We start from the raw sequence: 19,565 nt of genomic DNA on the forward strand, positions 1-19,565 counted from the left end.
CAATTCCCCAGTACCCAAACAAGGTAGATACACAAGGGGGCACATGCGTCTGGAGTTCGTTTGCAGTGGCTAAAGGCCCTGGCATGCCCATTCTCTCTCTCGCTGCCTCTTTCTGTCTCTCAAATAAAAAAATTTAAATTAAATAGAGCTGGTGTGGTGGCGCACGCCTTTAATCCCAGCACTCGGGAGGCAGAGGTAGGAGGATCGCCATGAATTCAAGGCACCCTGAGACTACATAGTGAATTCCATGTCAGCCTAGGCTAGAGTGAGACCCTTCCTTGAAAAACCAGGAAAAAAAAAAAAAAAAGAAAGAAAGAAAAAGCCCAACCAACAAATACATACATACATACATACTATGGTATATATACATACGTATGTGTATATATATTATATGTTATATATTACAACAACCAGTAATACTAATACCAGTGGCAGCCCTGGCATAATCAGTCTTTTTTTTTAATATTTTGTTCATTTTTTATTTATTTTGAGAGTGACAGACAGAGAGAAAGACAGATAGAGGGAGAGAGAGAGAATGGGCGAGCCAGGGCTTCCAGCCTCTGCAAATGAACTCCAGACGCGTGCGCCCCCTTGTGCATCTGGCTAACGTGGGACCTGGGGAACCGAGCCTCGAACCGGGGTCCTTAGGCTTCACAGGCAAGCACTTAACCGCTAAGCCATCTCTCCAGCCCAATAATCAGTCTTTATGTGGTTGACCTTCACAGAATTCTCACATTGCTGGAAGCAGGCACCATGGTGGGTAAGCCTATTTACAGATGAGGAAACTGAAACTTGGTAACTTGTGCGGCTTTGCCTGGCACTGGCTGCTGAGCCTGTGTTCTGCCCTCTAGAAGCTAGCATCCTAGATGGTATCCATCCTCTTCAGATAGGACTCTCGTGCCCTAGAGTCCTTTTAAACTCAGGGTGACCTGGCTTTTCTATGGCCAAGGCAGGCACCCTCTGTTGTCCGTGTCATGTCCCCTCCCAGAAGGACCAGCCATGTGAGAGGTGGGTGGTCCTGGAGTCTCAGACCTTCTCTTTGGATTCCTGCTCTCTACCAGTGCAGATAGGTGTTGAAATCATACAGTCAGGTAAGGAGTGAGTCTAAGGACTTTGGTCCTTCCTTAAACCTACTGGGGACAAGGTCTCATCCAGCTCAGACCACACCCAGGACCTCCTACAAATGAGCCTCTAAGCCAGGCCTGGTGGCACACACTTTTACTTTAATCCCAGCACTCAGGAGGTAGAGGATCTCCGATGTCACCCAGAAAATACATAGTGGATTCCAGATCAGCCTGGGCTAGAGCAAGACCCTACCTTGAAAAAAAAAAAAAATGGCTAGTGAGATGGCTTAGTGGCTAAGGCACTTGCCTACAAAGCCTTGACCCAAGTTCAATTCCCTAGGATTCACATAAACCAGACACACTAGGTATGTTTGTTTGCAATTGCCAAAGTCTCTGACACGTCCATTCTCTCCCTCCCTCCCTCCCTCTCCTTCTCTCTCTCTCTCTCTCTGCCTCTTTCCCTCTCTCACACACACACATATATATAATTTATTTACTGACCCAGGATCATCCAGCTGTTCTGGCTTCTGAATCTGCATTGACTCCTCTCCTCCATACCTCTCTCCTTACTCCTCCTATGTACTTGCTCCTCCAAAAAATGTCACAGACCCTTCTCTGTCTTCTTTTCCCTGTTCCCGGCCATCAACCAGGCCAAATCTATCATTTCCAACCCTGCTTCTATAACAGGCTCCTGCTTCTTCACAGGTCACCTGGCCCCCACCCTGTTTCCTTTACCTTCCTTCCTTCCTTCTTTTCCAAAAATTGTATTTATTTATTTGAGAGGGAGGGGGGGGGAGAGGGAGAATATGGGCATGCCAGAGCCTCCTGCCACTGTAAATGAACTCTAAAAGCATACACCACTTTGTGCATCTGGCCTTACGTGGGTACTGGGGATTGAACCTGGGTCATCAAGCTTTGCAAACAAGCACCTTTACTGAACCATCTGTACAGCCTCCTTCTTTTCCTTCCTTCCTTCCTCCCTCTCTCCCTCCCTTCCTTTTTTTGCATGTGTCTTTATGAGGTGTGTGTGCCTGTGTGTATGAGTGTTCATATGCACTTGGATACATGTGCCCTTGTGTAAGCAGGTGTGTGGAGGGCAGAATTTGCTCTCCACCTTATTTTTCTAGACAGGGTATCTCACTGAACTTAGAGATTACCCGTTAGGCTAGCCAGTAAGCCCTAGGGATTCTCCCACCCCTGCTTCCCTAGCACTGAGATCACAGGCATGCTCAGCTTTTACGTGGGTGCTGGGGATCTGAACTCTGGTCCTTAGGCTACGCAGCAAGCACTGGGCAATCTCTCTAACATGCCCCTTCATTTTCTGCAGTCTAGTCTGCACGCTTCAGCAGGCAAAGTGAGCCCTTTAAAATATAAATCTAACACACCACAGTTCTCGTTCTTGGAGCTGCCCATTGCCAGTGCAGCCAATCCAGCCTCTCTCCTATGCCCTGGAGGCTCCAGCTGCCCTCATTTCTTCCATCTTGCCCATAAGGCTCCAGCCTTCCTAGCTGCTTTTCGTGTCCGGAAGCGCCATGCCCCTTGCTCTTGCGTCCCGCGCTTCCTGAGATGGGTTCATGTCTGCCTCCACTCCCTCCCTCAGCTCTCAGCTCAGCGGGACACCTCCTCAGGGACACCACAGAACAGTGCCCACCCAGCTACCTCCACCGCAGGACTGCACTCTCTCTCTCATAGCCTGTCGGCCTCTGAGATATTTTCTGTAGTCATTAGCTCTTGTTTATGCTCCGCACTGGAATGCGAGGCCCATGGGGAGCCCCTGTCTTCTTTATAATGACGTCTTCAGGACCTAAAGTGCCTGCACTTACTAGATGCTCAGCGAGTGGGGAACTGAAAGCCCTTCCTAGCCCCACCTCCTCTCGCAGGCTTGGAACAGCCTGTCAAATCTAGTCTTACTGCGCCTGCTCCGGGTATCCCCTGACCCAGAGCTGCTACCCTAACCCCTGCCACCCCAGCACCTGCGCCGGCGCCCTGGTCTCCCCGCGCACGCGCGCTATGCTCCCCCTCACTTCGCTGACTTGCAGTGCTTACTAAGCTCAGACATTGCCTTCCCCCAGAAGCTATCCTTGCTTTCTCTCCAGAGAATCCTCTGCCCCGCTCCCCCAAAACCCTGTGGTGTTCCCCGTTCTAGCACAGTCCCTTCCCTGTGTTCTACATCTTGTCCTTCCCTAGCCATGGGAACTACACAAGGGCAAGGACAAGCTCATCACTGTCGTTGGCACCCAGCCCCAACGAGACTGGCACATAGCTTCAGTGCTGCACTACTGACCCACCAGGCAAACTATGTCCTCCGGTACAGTAGTGGCAAGACTAGCATGGGCATAACCAACCACTTTTTCTTTTTCTTTTTCTCTCTTTTTTTTCTTTTTTTCTTTCTTTTTTTTTTTTTTTTTTTTTTTTTTTTGTGGTTGTGTAACACTCTAGTCCAGGCTGACCTGCAATTCACTATGTAGTTTCGGAGTGGCCTTGAACTCACGGTGATCCTCCTACCTCTGCCTCCCAAGTGCTGGGATTAAAGGCGTGTGCCACGATGCCTGACCCAACCACTTTTTCATTGGATTTGAGGTCCATTCAACAGGAGGGAATTCATACTTGGTACTGTAAATCTTGTCAAAAGTCCATGGCTAGAAAAGTCTATAGGCCCTAATGGGGAAGCCACTACGGTTGTTTTGCTAAACAGACATGTTGTGCCCATCAGTCCGACTTGTAAATAGATTTGCTTGTCCCCAAGATTAGTGTGGCTCTCAGCTTTTGGTCAGAGACTCTTATTTTGCAGAGGGCAGCAGTCACTACAGAGACTCATACTGGTCAAAGTACTGAGACTAAGTGACTGTTGGGTGCTCACCCCTAAATGGGACATCCATATCACATCTTCCAAGGCTCAAGGAACATCCCAGAAGAGGGGGTGGGAAGAATTTAAGAGCCAGAGGATGGGGAGGAATGCTGTAGAACCTTGTCTTTCCCACATAGCATGGCTAATGCACTCAGGAACTTGCAGTTGTGGTTAGCTGTGCAAGACCAGCACAGGATTGGTCGTTAACATCCCATCATGGATTGGAGGAAGGCTCAGGAGGCCCCACCTCTCATTAAGGATTTCCAGGCATTAGTGATTGCGAGGGGAAGATGGCAAATTTTTCTTTAGTGCTGTAGCCATTAGTAAGTGGCCTATCCTCAGGTAAATAACCCTCCATTTGTGCTTATGTAAGCAACCCTTATTAAACTTACTAGGTCACAGAGGAAGGAAAGAAAGGGAAGAGAAGGGAGGGAGAAAATATGGCTCTGGGCTTATCATTAAGTCATATGTATATATATAATTTTTAGCAAGTTTTTGAATTATTATTATTATTAACAAGACGTTTCGTATGGATATATCATGTGTTGGTACCCTCTTTTCCCTTATCCCTGCCCCCATTCCACTGGGGACGCTTCTCAGAGGTATTTCCTATGGAGTTGTAGTTTTTGCATTGTGGGAGCAGTAGTCAGTTATTTTTGGTGGGAGGGAATACCTCTGGGCATAATGTCTCAACCTGTGGCTTTTACAATCTTTCCGCCCTTTATTTATTTATTTGAAGGAGTGAGAGAGGGAGAGAGAGGGCAAGAGAGAGAGAAAGAGACAGAGAATGGGCATGCTAGGGCCTGCTGCTACTGCAAATGAATTCCAGATGCATGTACAACCTTGTGCATCTGCCTTTATGTGGATACTGAGGAATCAAACCCAGATCTTTAAGCTTCACAAGCAAGCTCCTTAACTGCTGAGCTATCTCTGCAGCTTATCATTGAGCTTTGAGATTAGTGTTTCCTGGCTGTACCACCTATTAAAAAAAAAAAAAAAAAAAAGACTAGCGAGGCATGGTGGCACACACTTTTAATCCCAGCACTTGGGAGGCAAAGGTAGGAGGATCCCTGTGAGTTTGAGGACACCCTTAGAATACATAGTGAATGTCAGATCAGCCTGGGCTAGAGTGAGACCATACCTTGAACCCCCCAAAAAAACCTTTCTCTTTGAACCTCAGTTTCTTCATCTGTAAAATGTGTTCAATGATCCCAACTTGACAGGGTTGTAAGAAATCAGACCCTTTCTCCCTTCCGGGGAAGGATGTCCTGGGCCCTATATCTCTATCCTGAGAGGTCCTTAGAGATCAGGGACGTGACAGGCAGGCCAGGTCAAGTCCTGAACTTGCAGCCACATAACTGAATTTTAGACCTAGCTCCACAGTTCACTGATTGTATGCCTTGATCTAAAACTAGGGCTAACAACACACAGTAGCCAGAGAACATGGGCAGAGAGCCGAGTTCTTGGTTATTGGTAAGCACTCTGTTACTGTACCTCCAAAGCAATCTCTTGGCTTTCTCCTGAGTCTCCCAGGGACAGCACATCAGAAGCCACAACGGTTCCACGCTAGAAAGAGGGGTCTTCTATCCTAGATGGCAGCAGGGAATCTGGCATGGGCACCTGCAGCCTGAGCTAGGTGCTGAGACTTTGGACACCATACAGGGTCCAAACGTTGATGACTCCCCAGAGGTCAGTCTGTGGAGTCCTGCAAGTGGAGACGAGCGACTGCAGCTGGGAACGACCCAGCCCCACCGCCTCTGCAGCTCCACCCAGATCCCTGCCCATATGTTTATGTACCTGCATCCTTCCAGAATGTGTTCCAGAGCCTGGTACATTAGAGGTGCTCAGAAAACATACGTCTGAAGCAACAAATATTTACTGAGCCCCTACTGCATATTTGGCCCTGTACTAAGGAATAGAGCATAGGTGGTGTGCCTAAGGCAACTGGTGCTGAAGGCCACCTCTCAGGCTCACCCAGAGCACTTCCAGGTCCTTCCAGCTCTTTCTACCCCCTAAACAACCCCCACTGTTTACCAAACTCAAGGGCTATCCTCAAAAACTGAAGCAATGGCCAAGCATCTCATGAGGCCTGGGGAGGCTACACCCATGCTACAACTCCCTAAATCCTTCCAATCCCCCATGTGCCTCCTCCAGCGGCCTTTCCTCCTTCCTCTCCCCCTCCCGGTGCCCTACATCTGCTTGGGGATTTGCCCGAAACGACCAGCAGATGGCGCTGATGCTCCCCCCTCCCCAGCCCTGGACTAGAGGACAGACCCCACCAGGACCCTCTCCCCTTCGATCCCCTAAGCAGGGACAAAAGTGTATTGTGTGACCCCTGACTGACCCCTGTCTTCCCTGCTGTTCTGTAATGGAGACCCAAGTAGGTTCCAGTTGCTCATGCAGGCCCCTGGATGTCTATGGGAGGCGGGCGGGAGGGGTCCCTGGGGGCTAAGCTACAGCTGGTGGGGCGGGGCAGGTAGGGCGGGGCAGGCAGCAGCTGCCAAGCGAGAAAGAGAGAGAGAGAGAGAGAAGAAGGAGAGGGACTGTCCTCTGGCTCCCAGTTTCTGTCCCAGTCAGGTCGAGGTCCCATCTGAGGCTCACCACCCCCCACCCCACCAGGAAGAGGTATGTGACTAGGGAAGTAAATGGGGCTGGTGGGAGGGATTATGGTTCTAAAGAGAAGCAACAACAACAACAAAAATAACTCTGGGGCCCCCTTCTACCTCATCCTTCCAAGGAACCCAGGTAGAAACTTAGGGGGCAGAGGATGGAGTCATGGGTGGGTACAAGGACGCGAGGAGTGTTTTGTGGCTGTCCTTGCTTCATTGTTTAAGATTATACTAAACTCCTCCATCTGTGCACCTTAGTTTCTTTCTCTCTTTTTTGTTTTGTTTTGTTTTTTGAGGTAGGGTTTCACTCTAGCCCAGGCTGATCATTCTGTAGTCATTCTGTAGTCCCAGGCTGACCTGGAACTCACGAGATCCTCCAACCTCAGCCTCCAGAGTGCTGGGACATGATGCCTGGCCTCCGTTTCTTAATCTAGAGCCTAAGGGATAGGGAGAGAGATCTTGAAGATTTTCAGTGGGTTATCTGTGCAAGGTGTCCCCTTTCCAAAGTGGGTAGCTTTCTGGGACCTCTGGAAAACCTTTAGAATAAAGGAATGCCCCAGATAGGAGGTCCGCGGGCTCATTGGGACAGACGAGTGACCTCTCTGTGTCAGGGTACTAAGGGACTCTGGTCTATGCCTTGCTCCTCAACCTTGTTTCTCGGACTGGGACTTAAATGACAGCATGTCACAGGGTAGAGATGGGGGCCTTCTCTCAATGCCTGGTTCTCCTAGACGATGAGTGCAGGGTGAGCCCTCTCTCTGCCTCTAAGATCAACAAAGGAGTAGGCAGGAGAGTGAGGACACATGTTAGCATATGGATGTCCCCAGGGTAAAGAAGGGCCATCCAGGCGCTTTAATTGGCTGTGACTCTCTGCCATATCTTTAAAAACCCCAGCATTTTCTTCATTTTTAACTTGTATTTACTTATGAGAGAGAAAGAGCGAGGGAGGGAAGAAGAGAGGGAGAGAAAATGGGTGTGCCAGGGCCTATAGCCACTGCAAACAAATACCAGACACATGGGCCATCATATGCAGCTGGCTTATGTGGGTTCTAGGAAATTGAACCTGGGTACTTAGGCTTCAAAGGCAAGTGCCTTAACCACTAAGCCATCTCTCCAGCCCCGCCCCCAGCATTTCCAAGCCATTAGCTAAATCACTGTTCATATGCTTAGCCTGGCCAAAATGGGCATAGGTTTCTAAAAGCCAATTGCTACCGACACCCACTACCCCACTGTTCTTGAAAGATCCGGCTGCAGACAGGCCTTTTAATAATCTGATCCAGAATTTTGACTGGACTCCAGCTCTACTTCTATAGTTTTATAAGTAGAGCTGCCTGTGGTAGATTCTAGAAGCTCAGGGATTCTGGGGTGTGTGAAATTCCTCTGGGTGGGAAGCCAATTGCGTCAAGCACAGCTGGAGGAGTCAGAATATCCTGGGTTCCAATCCTGACTGCTGTGCGTCCTTGCACAAGTCAAGTGGTCTGTCCAAACTGCAATGTCCACCTGTGTGAAATGCACACAGCAGAGGGGGTGGGAGCAGCAGAGAGAATGTAACCCCACATGCCAGTAAGGCCCAGCCCAGTGTCTGGTGCCTAGCGGAAGCTCACGGTGCTTTCAGGAGTGGGATTAAAAACAGGCGCAAAACAGGGTGTGGTGGCGCATGCCTTTAATCCCAGCACTGTGGGGAGGCAGAGGTAGGAGGATCGCTCTGAGTTTGAGGCCAGCCTGAGACTACATAGTGAATCCAGGTCAGCCTGGGCTAGAGTGAGACCCTACTTCGGAGGGAGGGTGTGGGGGGGGGGGGTGGGGGGACAGGCGCAAAGAAGGGGACGGACTGGCCTGGGGTCCCGAAGCCAGACCTCCAGCGAGTCACAGCCCTCCTCTGGCTAGCCCCACTGTACACATCAGAGCGCACCCCGGCTGTGAGGCTACGGAAATCCCATCCCTACCCCATGACACCCCTCTCTCCACTCAGCCAGACAGGCCTTGAGTGTGGGCTGGGGTGAGGGTTTGGGACCCCGAGCATCTCTCTCCGCGGTACTTTTCCTCTTCCCGGTCCCTTGGGAAAGGGTAGGGCCGGGTCAGGGAAAGGGGCCGGAGCGGCCAGTCCGTGTGGCCCTTCGGTCCTAGGCCCGGCCGCCGTCAGAGTGGGGCCGGGGGAGCGTGGGGGGGGCGTCGGGAGTGAGGGGCGCCCTCCGTCCTCACCCCGCCCCCGCCTCTCCCCGCAGCGGGGGCGCCCCGCCCCCCCAGGCGCCCGACGTGGACGCGGCCGCCGCCGCCGCCGCCGCCGCCGCCGCCGCCGCGCGGGAGTCGCTGTCCACGGAGCCGAAGCGCAGGCGGCGCGGGGCGGCGCGGGGCTGGCCGGAGCGCGAGCGCCAGCGGCCGCCGAGGGCCAGAGCCGCGTCCCCCTGCGCCGCCCCGGGCCGGCCGGCGGGCTGCAGGAGCCGCCATGCCCCCCGGGCCGCCGCCGCCGCCGCGCGCCTGGCCGCCCCGCGCCGCGCTCCGCCTGTGGCTGAGCTGCGTCTGCTTCGCGCTGGTGCAGGCGGGTAAGGGGGCCCGGCGCGGGGCGGGGGCGGGGGCGGGGGCCGGCGCGACCTCCCCTCCCGCGCTGTCACCCGGGAGGCTTCCTGCTCCCCGGGCACCTCCTGTCTCACCTCCTCACTGCTCCCCTAACCCGACCTCAAGCGTCCTGACCCCTAGACCTGTCCTTCAGCCTCCAGACCTCTTCCCGACACCTCAGCCTTGGGGGCCTTAGGGTCTCTTGTCACCTGATTCCTTAAATCACATCCCTTCACCCCAGGTCATTGCCTCAGTCGCCCTTTCTGGCCCCAGGAGTGCGGCTGAGGACATCAGTCCCCCCCCACACACACACACCTTGGGCCTCCCTCAGTGTCCCCAAAGACCTCTCAAAAAACCCACAGGCAACTGCACCTCCGTTGTGACGGAGATCCTATGAAGGGGAAGGGACCTGGCACCTGAGGGCGCAGGGTGCGTTGGGGTGGCCCCTGAGCCTGGCGCAGTGTCTGGCCCACCCCATGGGGCCCAGCGTCTCCCCGTTGCCCTGATTCTGTCCCTCCTAGCTGCTGCTGTCTCACTCTCTCCCTGTACCCATCTATCTCTCCTTGGCTCGGTGCTCTTGCCCTGCTTGTGTCTCCATTTCTCTCTCTAAAGCTCCACTTGTCTGCTCTCTGGTTCCGTGTCTGCCACCACCTGTCCGTGTCCTTCTGGCCCTTTCCATTTGCATGTCTGGCATAACCCCTGGGCCTCAAGTCCGTCCATGTGAGGGGTATAAGTGGACCTCTTATGACTTCCTCTGAAAGCACCTGCCCCCCATGGCACGCCCCTCTCCAGGATGGTTCTTCCTGCCCTCCTCCTCTAACACTTTCCTCCCTGATCTTGGTGACCCGACCTCCTCCCATTTATCTTCTTCCACCATGCAGAAGCCTTGCCCTGTCCTGGTGACCCAAGGGCCTACCTCCTCTAATTCCTTCCCTCTCTGCCCCTTGAGGCCAGTGGAGCGTGGAGAAGAGGCTCACATAGACCTTCCCCAGGCTGCGTTCTGCCTAGCTCACCACGGTTCTGGAAATGTCCTCTATGGCATCTCCCTCCCATCCTATGGCTCAGCCCCTCCCGGTGCTTCTAAACCTCTGGGACATTTTCCTTCCCTCAAGGTCACTCACTTGACGGTGTAGGACTGTAGAAAGAGCGCTGTAGATGTGATTTGGACTGCTTTTCATCAGGCTAACCTTCAGTTTCTGTACTCTGGTCAACTTTGTCCCCTTCACACCTAACCATACATCTATTTGATCTGGCCCTGGCCCAGGCTTATCAATTTTAGTCTTGAAACCATGGTGGGCCCAGTCTATGGCTGGAAGGGGCTTCCATGCTAGATGCAAGGAGCCTGAGGTCTCTTGACCCACTGAGGAAGCAAGAGCCATGGGGTCTGGTTGAGGCTTTGGGTTCTACCCCTTTGGCACGGCACCGGGACTGGGCCTCACAGCAGAGCAGAGCGCACTGCATTCAGGCTCAGGTGTCTCCCCACCCTGCAGACAGCCCCTCAGCCCCTGTGAACGTCACTGTCAGGCACCTCAAAGCCAACTCCGCCGTGGTCAGCTGGGATGTCCTGGAGGATGAGGTTGTCATCGGATTTGCCATATCTCAGCAGGTAACCCTTGAGGGTGCTTGGGAGGGAAGGGCACTTCAAAGCCACCTATGGTGGTGCCTGTCTGTAATCCTAGCACTCAAGAGGCTGAGGCAGGAGGGTTGTAAATAAGGGCCAACTTGGGCTACCCAACATAATTGTCTCAAAGAGAAGAGAAAAAGATACATGATGGATGGAGGGTGATGATGAGAAATGACGAGGAAAAAGGAACACAGGGCAAGAGAGGCGGTCAGCAAGCTGTACATTTGGCTTGAAACTGAGGGTGTCCAAAGGACCCTGGTCACTGGAGGAGGGCTCAGGAAATCTCAGCTGGGACATGGGAGCTCAGCGTGTGGACTGACTTCAGATGAAAGGGTATTTAGGACCTGCTTCCAAGCCTCACTAGACGTGTGGCCTTTGGCAACTGCCCTAACGCCTCTAAATCTGTCTCCTTAGCTGTACAGTGGAGAGTGACGCCTGAGGTGATGGGATGACTGTATAGCATGAAGGGATGGTCACCGCTGGGAGGTGGGCAAAAGCGGGGCTGGTGCCAGAGCACTGACATGTCCAGGACTCCATCTTTGCAGAAGAAGGATGTGCGGATGCTACGCTTCATCCAAGAAGTGAACACCACCACCCGCTCATGCGCCCTCTGGGACCTGGAAGAGGACACGGAGTATATCGTGCACGTTCAGGCCATCTCCATCCAGGGCCAGAGCCCGGCTAGTGAGCCAGTGCTCTTCAAAACCCCACGTGAGGCTGAGAAGATGGCCTCTAAGAACAAAGGCAAGGCCTGGGGTGTGCTGGGGATGTAGGGCAAGGGTATTTGGGTACAGCAAAGTAGAGCAGAGCCATGCAGCTCCCAAAAGGGAGAAGATTCACTCTATTTCCCCAGGTTTTGTAAGCTCCACCTTTAAAAAAAATATTTTATTTATGTATTTGAAAAAGAGAGAGAGAGAGACAGATGGAGAGAATGGGTATGTCAAGGCCTCTAGGTACTGCAAATGAACTCCAGGTGTAAGTGCCACCTTGTGCATCTGGCTTATTTGGGTACTGGGGAATGGAACCTGGGTCCTTAGGGTTCACAGGCAAGTGCCTTAACTGCTAAGCCATCTCTTCAGCCCAGCTCCCACCAGCTCAACCCCTGCCACCCCAAGCGGACTTCAGTAGGTCTCTGGCTCTCTTTATGTTGGATGTGTGGACAACGATAGAGATAAGCACTTATTATCATGGATTTGGCCCTAGAGTGGCTGAGGAGGAAAGGAGCCATGGCCTAACACCTCTCTCCCAACAGATGAGGTGACCATGAAGGAAATGGGGAGGAACCAACAGCTGCGAACAGGCGAGGTGCTGATCATTGTCGTGGTCCTCTTCATGTGGGCAGGTGAATCAAGCTTCCAACTTCTTCACTTACCCTTGGGCAGCTGAGGACCACTCCCCCTTCACTCTTAGACAACAACAATAAGGGGCTTAGAAATATATGATGAGAAATATTTTTAGTCCTGCCTAGGGCAGCTCTGGAGTCAAATCTGCTTCCTTTTGTAATCCACTCCACCCCAAACAGCATTTTCTTTTCTTTCCTTTTCTTTTCCCTCTGATGTAAAGTCTCTAGTTTAGGCTGACCTCAAACTCACTCTGTAGTCCCAGGCTGACCTCTGCCGCCTGAGTGCTGGGATTAAATGTGTGCCCACCACACGCGGTTTTGCTTATTGTCTTTTATAGGCTTGCGGGGAGGGGTGGGGTATTCACCTTTCTCCTCTCTAGAAGAGGTTGAGCCACATCCAGAGCCCCTGAACCTTCTAACCATGGCCACAGCCTCTCCTTCCTCTTCTGGGTTGGTAGCTGGACCTCCAGGGGACTCAGGCCTATGCGATTCAGGGGAAACCACTGCCTGGCCTCAGGTTTGGAACACACCCCTCACCTATCCTAGAATTAGGTCTGAGCTACCAACATAGACATTCCCACCATCCATCCACTAGAACGGCTTTTGTCTCTGTGCTCCCTCAGCACACTGCCCTTCATTAGCCCTTCTTATGTAAGTTATGTGTGTTGTGATTCTTTCACTTCCTGCTGGCCTCTGAGATCCCTGAGGATAAAGCCCAAGTGTCATACATTTTATATTAAACAAACTGCCATTGCCTGACCAACTACTCCATTCCAGACGGTAATGTTACAGTCATGACTAGGAAGTTCCCTCTGCTTGTAGGGGACTCATGCTGAGGGAAGCCAGGTCTAAACTTAACTATAACTGAATCATGATGATTTAACAGTGCCAGTGTGGGAACAGAGGAGACGAAATTCTGGAGCCAGTCATAGAAATCAAGAAAAGTACAAAGTGGCCAGAGGTGTGGCTCGGTGGCAGAGTTCATGCTCTTTGTCCAAGAGGTCTCAGGTTCGAGGCACAGCACTAGAAAATTAAAAAACAAACAAACCACAGAGTAGGGGGAGCATGAGAATTGAGCTTTGGAGGATGAATAGGAGCTCACCAGGCAGCCGAAAGAGGAAAGGTGTTCAAGAAACAACAAATTAAGCTCACTGTGACTCAGTGTGGCTGTGACCTATAAGAGAAGGTGGAGTGCGGAGGAGTGAGATGTGGCAAGGCTGAGGGCTGGAGTGTTTTGAGAGCTCTGAGTACCATTCTAAGCCTGACTGGCATGGTAGCTGGCAGGGCAGCCTCTGAAGAAGCATTTTGGGGGAAAAATGTTTGTTAGGTACATCGAAAAACAGGCACTTGAGAAGAGGCAGGGAAAACAAAGGGTATAAAAAGAGGAGGTTTGGGGGCTGGAGAGATGGCTTAGCGGTTAAGAGCTTGCCTGTGAAGCCTAAGGACCCCGGTTCGAGGCTCGGTTCCCCAGGTCCCACGTTAGCCAGATGCACAAGGGGGCGCACGCGTCTGGAGTTCGTTTGCAGAGGCTGGAAGCCCTGGCGCGCCCATTCTCTCTCTCTCCCTCTATCTGTCTTTCTCTCTGTGTCTGTCGCTCTCAAATAAATAAATAAAAAAATTTAAAAAAAAAAAAAAAGTGTGCGCCATCACGCCCGGCTTACATCTTTAAAAAAAAAAAAAAAAAAAAGAGGAGGTTTGGGCTGGAGAGATGGCTTAGCGGTTAAGCGCTTGCCTGTGAAGCTTAAGGACCCCGGTTCAAGTCTTGGTTCCCCAGGTCCCACGTTAGCCAGATGCACAAGGGGGCGCATGCGTCTGTAGTTCGTTTGCAGAGGCTGGAAGCCCTGGCGCGCCCATTCTCTCTCTCTCCCTCTGTCTTTCTCTCTGTGTCTGTCGCTCTCAAATAAATAAATAAATAAATAAATAAATAAATAAATAAATAAAAGAGGAGGTTTGAGGCTGGAAAGATGGCTTAGTAGTTAAGGCACTTGCCTGCAAAGTCTAAGGGCCCAGGTTCAATTTTCTCAGTATCCACGTAAGCCAGATGCACAAGGTGACACATGTCTGGAGTTCGTCTGCAGTGGCGAGAGGCCCTGGCATGCCCATTCTCTCTCTCTCTCATCTGTCTCTTTCTCTCTCAATTTCTTTGTCAAATAAATAAATAAATTTGGGGAACAACCCAGTTTTATAAAAATAAAATTTTAAAAAAAGAGGTTTTCTGGGTGTGTTGGTGCACACCTTTAATCGCAGCACTCAGGAAGAAGAGGCAGGAGATCCCTGTGAGTTCGAGGCCACCCTGAGACTACATAGTGAATTCCAGGTCAGCCTGGGCTAAAGCAAGACCCTACCTCTAAAGCAAAACCCAAAAAAATACAAAAATAAAAAAAGAGGAGGTTTGTTTATGGTATATTATTAGACTTGGCACAGACAAGATTTACATAATCCTAACAATACAAACATAGTGAATTAGTGGTATAAGTCTGTTAGGATAATGAAGGAGGAAGTAGGGGAGTTGTTAGGCTCTACCTACCACACTGGAAAGTCAACAGATCCTTAAAATAGATCAAGAAGCAACACTACAAACATAGAGGAGAAATAGGGAATATATCTAGAACTGGAGTTGAATGCCTTAATACTACCAGACTTCTGAAAAATACGATGTTCACATGTTACTAGCCAGATACAACTAGACCTTCAACAGGCTGTGCACTTCACTTCCCAGCTGCATGCACCGCAGTGTGACCTTGAATTAAATTAGTGTGATTCCCTCTACCACTGTGCTTACTTGTACCCTGGGACTGGTAATAATAGGCGCCCTGGAGTTGTGAGGATTAAGTGAGATTGAGTATGTAAGTCCACAGCCCAGGGCCCTGGCACATATTTAGCAAATCCCATTGTCATTTCTACTTTCCATTAAAGGAGAATGGGAGCTGTCAGAGGCTCAAAGGAAGGGTAGTGGGGAAACATGGTCAGATATGTGCTGGGGGTGGACTAGTCCAGCAGCAGTGAAAAGGGATGGCTGGTGGCCGGACAGGTGGAAACAGGAGTCGGAGGCTTGAGGGAGTCTGCTGCAGCACAGAGAGACCATCTGGAGGCCATCAGAAAGCACTCACGCTAAGCTAGGCAAGAACTCATGCCCGGGCCTCTGACTGTGCCTGCTTATCTTCCCCAGGTGTCATCGCCCTCTTCTGCCGCCAATATGACATTATCAAGGACAATGAGCCCAATAACAACAAGGAAAAAACCAAGAGTGCATCAGAAACCAGCACACCGGAGCACCAGGGTGGAGGTCTCCTCCGCAGCAAGGTGAGGGCAAGAGCTGGGCAGGGTAGACCTGCACCTTGTACACTCGCAGTCCCTGGACTGCAGAAGAGGTCAGTTCAGGACCTGGCATGCCAGCAGCTGGGCAGAGCCAAGCTTGGCTGCTGCCTGTGTGACACGGGGGATACTGCAAATTGATTTTGGATCCTCTCCCTTTGTGGGTGCCAGGGACCAGTGGTGGTTAAAAAACAAAACAAAACCAAAAAGACAGCCAAGCTGGGCATGGTGGTGCATACCTTTAATACCAGTACCCGGGAGGCAGAGGTAGGAGGATTGCCATGAGTTGAGGCCACCCTGAGACTACATAGTAAATTTTCAGGTCAGCCTGGGCTAAAAGGAGACCCTACCTCAAAAAAAAAAAAAAAAAAAAAACAGACAACCAATAGGAAGGGCAGAATTCCTGGTAAGAGTGGGGTAGCAAGAGTAGGATGAAAGGGGTACTGTGCCTGAGCAGGTGCTTTACTTCTGAACCTTCATTTCCTCTTCTATAAAACAGATATGAAACCTTTTCAGTACTTGCTCTGAGCAGCTCAGAAGACAGTAGAGAATGGGAGAGGATCTTATGGTTCTGACAATGATTATCCAACAAACATCTGGCCCTCTCTACATCTCCTCCTGTCTCCATGTTCTTGTATCCTCTGGCTTGCTGTCTTCTCCCTTGGCTTCTCTCTTTCTGGCACCTTTTCCTGAAGCCTCTTACTAAGCCCTATCTCCAGAAGCATCTCAACAATGTCAGCAGCTGAGGCTGTACCAGGAGGCCAATCTGCAGGATGTGAAAGACTCAGCCAGGGGATATCTCTGCTGGGGGTAGAGTGGGTACCAGGGCTCTGGGCCCAGGACTCAGTCTTGACCATTGAGCTGGGCAAGGCCGAAGGCTAGGCGTGAAAATACAAGAGAGACAAGACCTCCAGAGGCAGGGCTACTCCTTTCTTTCCACAAAGGGTAAGAATCTGGCTTTCAGGCTGCAGCCCTTCTGCTACCTTCTTCCTCCTCCAGTCCTGTTTCCCACCTTGAAAGAATGTCTAGTCAACTGGCTCTGGCAGCTTCTCTCGTTTGTTTGTTTTTTTTTTCCCCTTCCCAGTTTCCAAACAAGCCCTCAGTAAACATCATCGAAGCGTAACTGCCTGTCTGCAGGAAGAAGGATTTTGTTTTTTTTCTCTGCTGGTCCCCGGGTCCTGGGCACAGGGAGAACAGGCTGACCGCGGCAGTGGAGGAGGTATAGCTAGCTGCAGTTCTCCTTATCTCTCCTTAGTCTGACGAAGGAAGCTGAACCTCAGACTTAAATTCTGCAAAATAAATACATAAGCCACAAAAACTAAAAGGCCTGGCCCCAACCTGGAAAAGGCAAAGCAGCATGAGACACAGTCTTTTGCCTCCTTGCTTCTCCTGGACTGACTTCCTCTTTGAGAAAATGCACAAACCTTTGGGAGGACAAGTACCAAGACTGGCTTGAGCTGTGTCTTTCAGACCACTGAGCATCAGGAAAGCCAATGGGCACCTGAGTTGCAGAGTTATGGCTCCATCAAGCCTTTTTTGGATCCAGCCATTTAAGGACTTTTCTTTTTTCTTTTTGATGGTGTGATGCAACTATGTTAATCTGTTTTGTTTCTTTTGGGAAAAAAAAATCGGAGGGCTCCACTCCAGAGGATAGAGTGTTTTCTCAAGGCCTGAGCTGGTTGCCTGCATCTTTTGCAATCTTTGATTGTTCCTTTGATGGTAAGATCACCAGCCCAGGGTCTTCAGAAGATCTGAAAGGTACTGTCCATTTTATAAGAAAGCATCTCTTGGAGTTGCAGCAATGCCAGCTGGGATAACTGAAAAGGCATCTCCACATCCTACATCCCAAGGGCTCCTGAGCAACCCAGGTTGGAGTAGAAGATCCTGGAAAGCAGGCAAGAGCCATTAATCACAGATAAGCAGAGCAACCTTGCTGTCACCACTGGCCTCTGGAGTCTACATACCTTGCCATCTCATTTAAGGTTCTATGAAAGCTATCTAGCATCCTCATGTCCTTCCCTAGAGTCTGAATGGTATGAAATGACAGGTCTCTTTTTCTCTCTACTGTCTCTTTCTGGTTTTAAAAAAAAAATGGTGCTTGACATGGAAAGGCAGACTTCCCTGGGACTGAAGCATTATGACTGCCAAATGCCTGTGTGGAAAAAAAGTGGACTCTACATCTTTCATTGGTGGCCAAGGGAATGTGGGAGGCTGCACCCAGCACAAGCCTGGCACATAGTAGGTGCTCAGTAAATATTTGTTGCACTGAATGATGAGCACTGGCCCCTAAGCCACAGAGCTGAAAGCCATCACCCAATGGACAACCCCTTCCTTCCAGTCTACAACCGCTCTCAAGGCTGGGTCAGCCACCACTCTGCTTGGTCCAAGTGTGGCAGCACAGAGGAAGAGAGACAGCATAAAGGGCAGATGTCTGCAATACTAAGGGCTTTCTCATGGGAGGACATGAGGCTCCACTCATTGTCTTGTGACTTCCATCCGTGCTGAATGGGGCTTCAAGGCCAAGGCTCCTTAAGAGAGAGGTCCTTACCTCTGATCCAGTTAGAGCAATAACCACTTTTTAAATGTAAAATAAAAAGACAAATGAAAAGGCACATCCTTGTCTTCTGGTAAATGCCCAAATGTTGCCCTCTTTTTCTGGCAATTGGCAGCAAATCAGGATGTGTGGAGGAGGGAAGCAGTTCTCTTCCATTTTGGCCTGCAGCTTCTTAGGGACATGCCTGCCAGCCAAGCTGGAGTTGGAAGGGAATTCTCGAACAGATGGGGGTGCACGTGTAGGAGAAAAAATAGCTGCTCCATCATCCTCTTTCTGAGGCTCCTCTAAGCCCAGCTTGGGCTGTCTCACTGCATAGGTATGCAGTGCCTGTTGCTTTCAAAAACAAAGGGTTTTCTCCTCTGGATGGGGTTGGGTGCGTGTATCCCTGCCAAAGGAACGAGGTTCTTGTCTGGGGCAGGGGGGCGGTGTGAGGAGGGAGTGAAGAATTGTAAGACTGCATTCTGCACAACGTGCTGTTCTGGGCTGTTAAAGGAACATCATTAAGATCCTAACAGCAGGCTGAAAAGCAGAGAGTAATGATGCCATTAGCCAATGAGTGAACAAGTAATTTAGGGCACTTTGAACATTCCTGTCCAGAGCTCAGAGGGAAAAGAAATGTCAGATGTGCAAGAGCTTACAGTAGGCTGTTCAAAAGGTTCTGGAAGCAGAGGGAAAAGAAAAGTCTTAGGCTGGATGGAAAGCAGGAACCTGATAAGCACACAGAACTCTCAGCCAAACTTCCAAGAGGTACTTCCTCTGTTCTCTGAGACCATTTAGTGCCAAATGATGGAGAAACTCTCAAGTTAGCATTCAAGGCACTTGTCAGGGGGGCTTGGGGAGCTGTTTATGGGGGTTCCCTGTCCTCATCGTTGACCATGTCTGTGGTGCATCACAAAGAAGGTAGGTAGAAGGGAAGAGGAGCAAACAGCTGTCGTAAAGTTCCATTCCTTTTCATCACCTGAAATGAAGACTGTACTTTTACTGAATCAAACCCTGCAGCTATGACTTGAGATGTGTCTTCATTCCTCTCACATGACTCCAGACACTTCTTGCAACCAGATGGCGCTGAGACCAAGAGACCTTATTTGCAGACCATGGTAGACCTGTGGGAGGAATGCTAAATAGAAGACCCTAATGGGTAGCCCTAACACTTGGGCACCTCATTTCTCTGAAGGTGGGCTTGGCTTCCTTTCTACCAAAACTGGATTCAGACATGAGCCCCAGAGCCCACTCACCTATCCTTCTATCTAGGTCATCCTCCTAGAAACAAGTGGGGAACCCCAGGAGCTGAAGGGAGGAAGAAAGAGTGCTGGGTATTTCTGAGGCAGGAGTCCTCTTCTCCTGTTTCTGAGCTTCGTAGTATGAACCTCCTCTAGACTTTTTTCGTTTTGTTTTTGTTTTTTAGTTAAGGGTTTCACTCTAGTCCAGGCTAACCTCGAACTTAGCAATACTCCTCTACTTCTGCCTCCCAAATGCTAGGATTAAAGGTGTGTGCCACCGTGCCCAGCTAGAATTCTTTTCTTTGGTTTTCTGAGGTAGGGTTTCACTCTAGCCCGGGCTAACCTGAAATTCACTATGCAGTATCAGGGTGGCCTTGAACTCATGGCCATCCTACCTCTGCCTTTTGAGTGCTAGGATTGAAGGCATGTGCCA

The 19,565-nt window shown here is 50.7% G+C and overlaps 1 protein-coding gene across 3 annotated transcripts; it reads left to right on the forward strand.

Moving 5' to 3' along the window:
* The first annotated feature begins 8,967 nt into the window (after window positions 1–8,967).
* On the forward strand, window positions 8,968–17,970 carry Fndc5 (fibronectin type III domain containing 5). Of its 3 annotated transcripts, none has more exons than XM_045150418.1 (6): window positions 8,968–9,064; window positions 10,568–10,683; window positions 11,247–11,445; window positions 11,954–12,043; window positions 15,213–15,346; window positions 16,443–17,970. In XM_045150418.1, the coding sequence occupies exons 1-6, from the start codon at window positions 8,968–8,970 to the stop codon at window positions 16,479–16,481; spliced, it is 675 nt and encodes a 224-aa protein (XP_045006353.1). In that variant the 3' UTR covers window positions 16,482–17,970. The 3 variants fall into 3 exon arrangements, with proteins under 3 accessions (XP_045006353.1, XP_045006354.1, XP_045006355.1); XM_045150419.1 differs by having other exon boundaries at window positions 16,614–17,970; XM_045150420.1 differs by lacking the exon at window positions 16,443–17,970 and adding an exon at window positions 15,858–16,426.
* Window positions 17,971–19,565: the final 1,595 nt, after the last annotated feature.

Source organism: Jaculus jaculus, chromosome 5 (genome assembly GCF_020740685.1).
Source record: "Jaculus jaculus isolate mJacJac1 chromosome 5, mJacJac1.mat.Y.cur, whole genome shotgun sequence".
In the NCBI taxonomy this organism is placed as follows: Eukaryota; Metazoa; Chordata; class Mammalia; order Rodentia; family Dipodidae; genus Jaculus; species Jaculus jaculus.

Excerpts from the sequence above, each read along its gene's own strand:
- Fndc5 (XM_045150418.1), top strand. The coding sequence starts at position 8,968 with ATGCCCCCCGGGCCGCCGCCGCCGCCGCGCGCCTGGCCGCCCCGCGCC. Across the intron at positions 9,065-10,567 it reads CTTCGCGCTGGTGCAGGCGG|ACAGCCCCTCAGCCCCTGTG; the intron begins GTAAGGGGGCCC and ends CCCACCCTGCAG. Across the intron at positions 10,684-11,246 it reads GATTTGCCATATCTCAGCAG|AAGAAGGATGTGCGGATGCT; the intron begins GTAACCCTTGAG and ends CCATCTTTGCAG.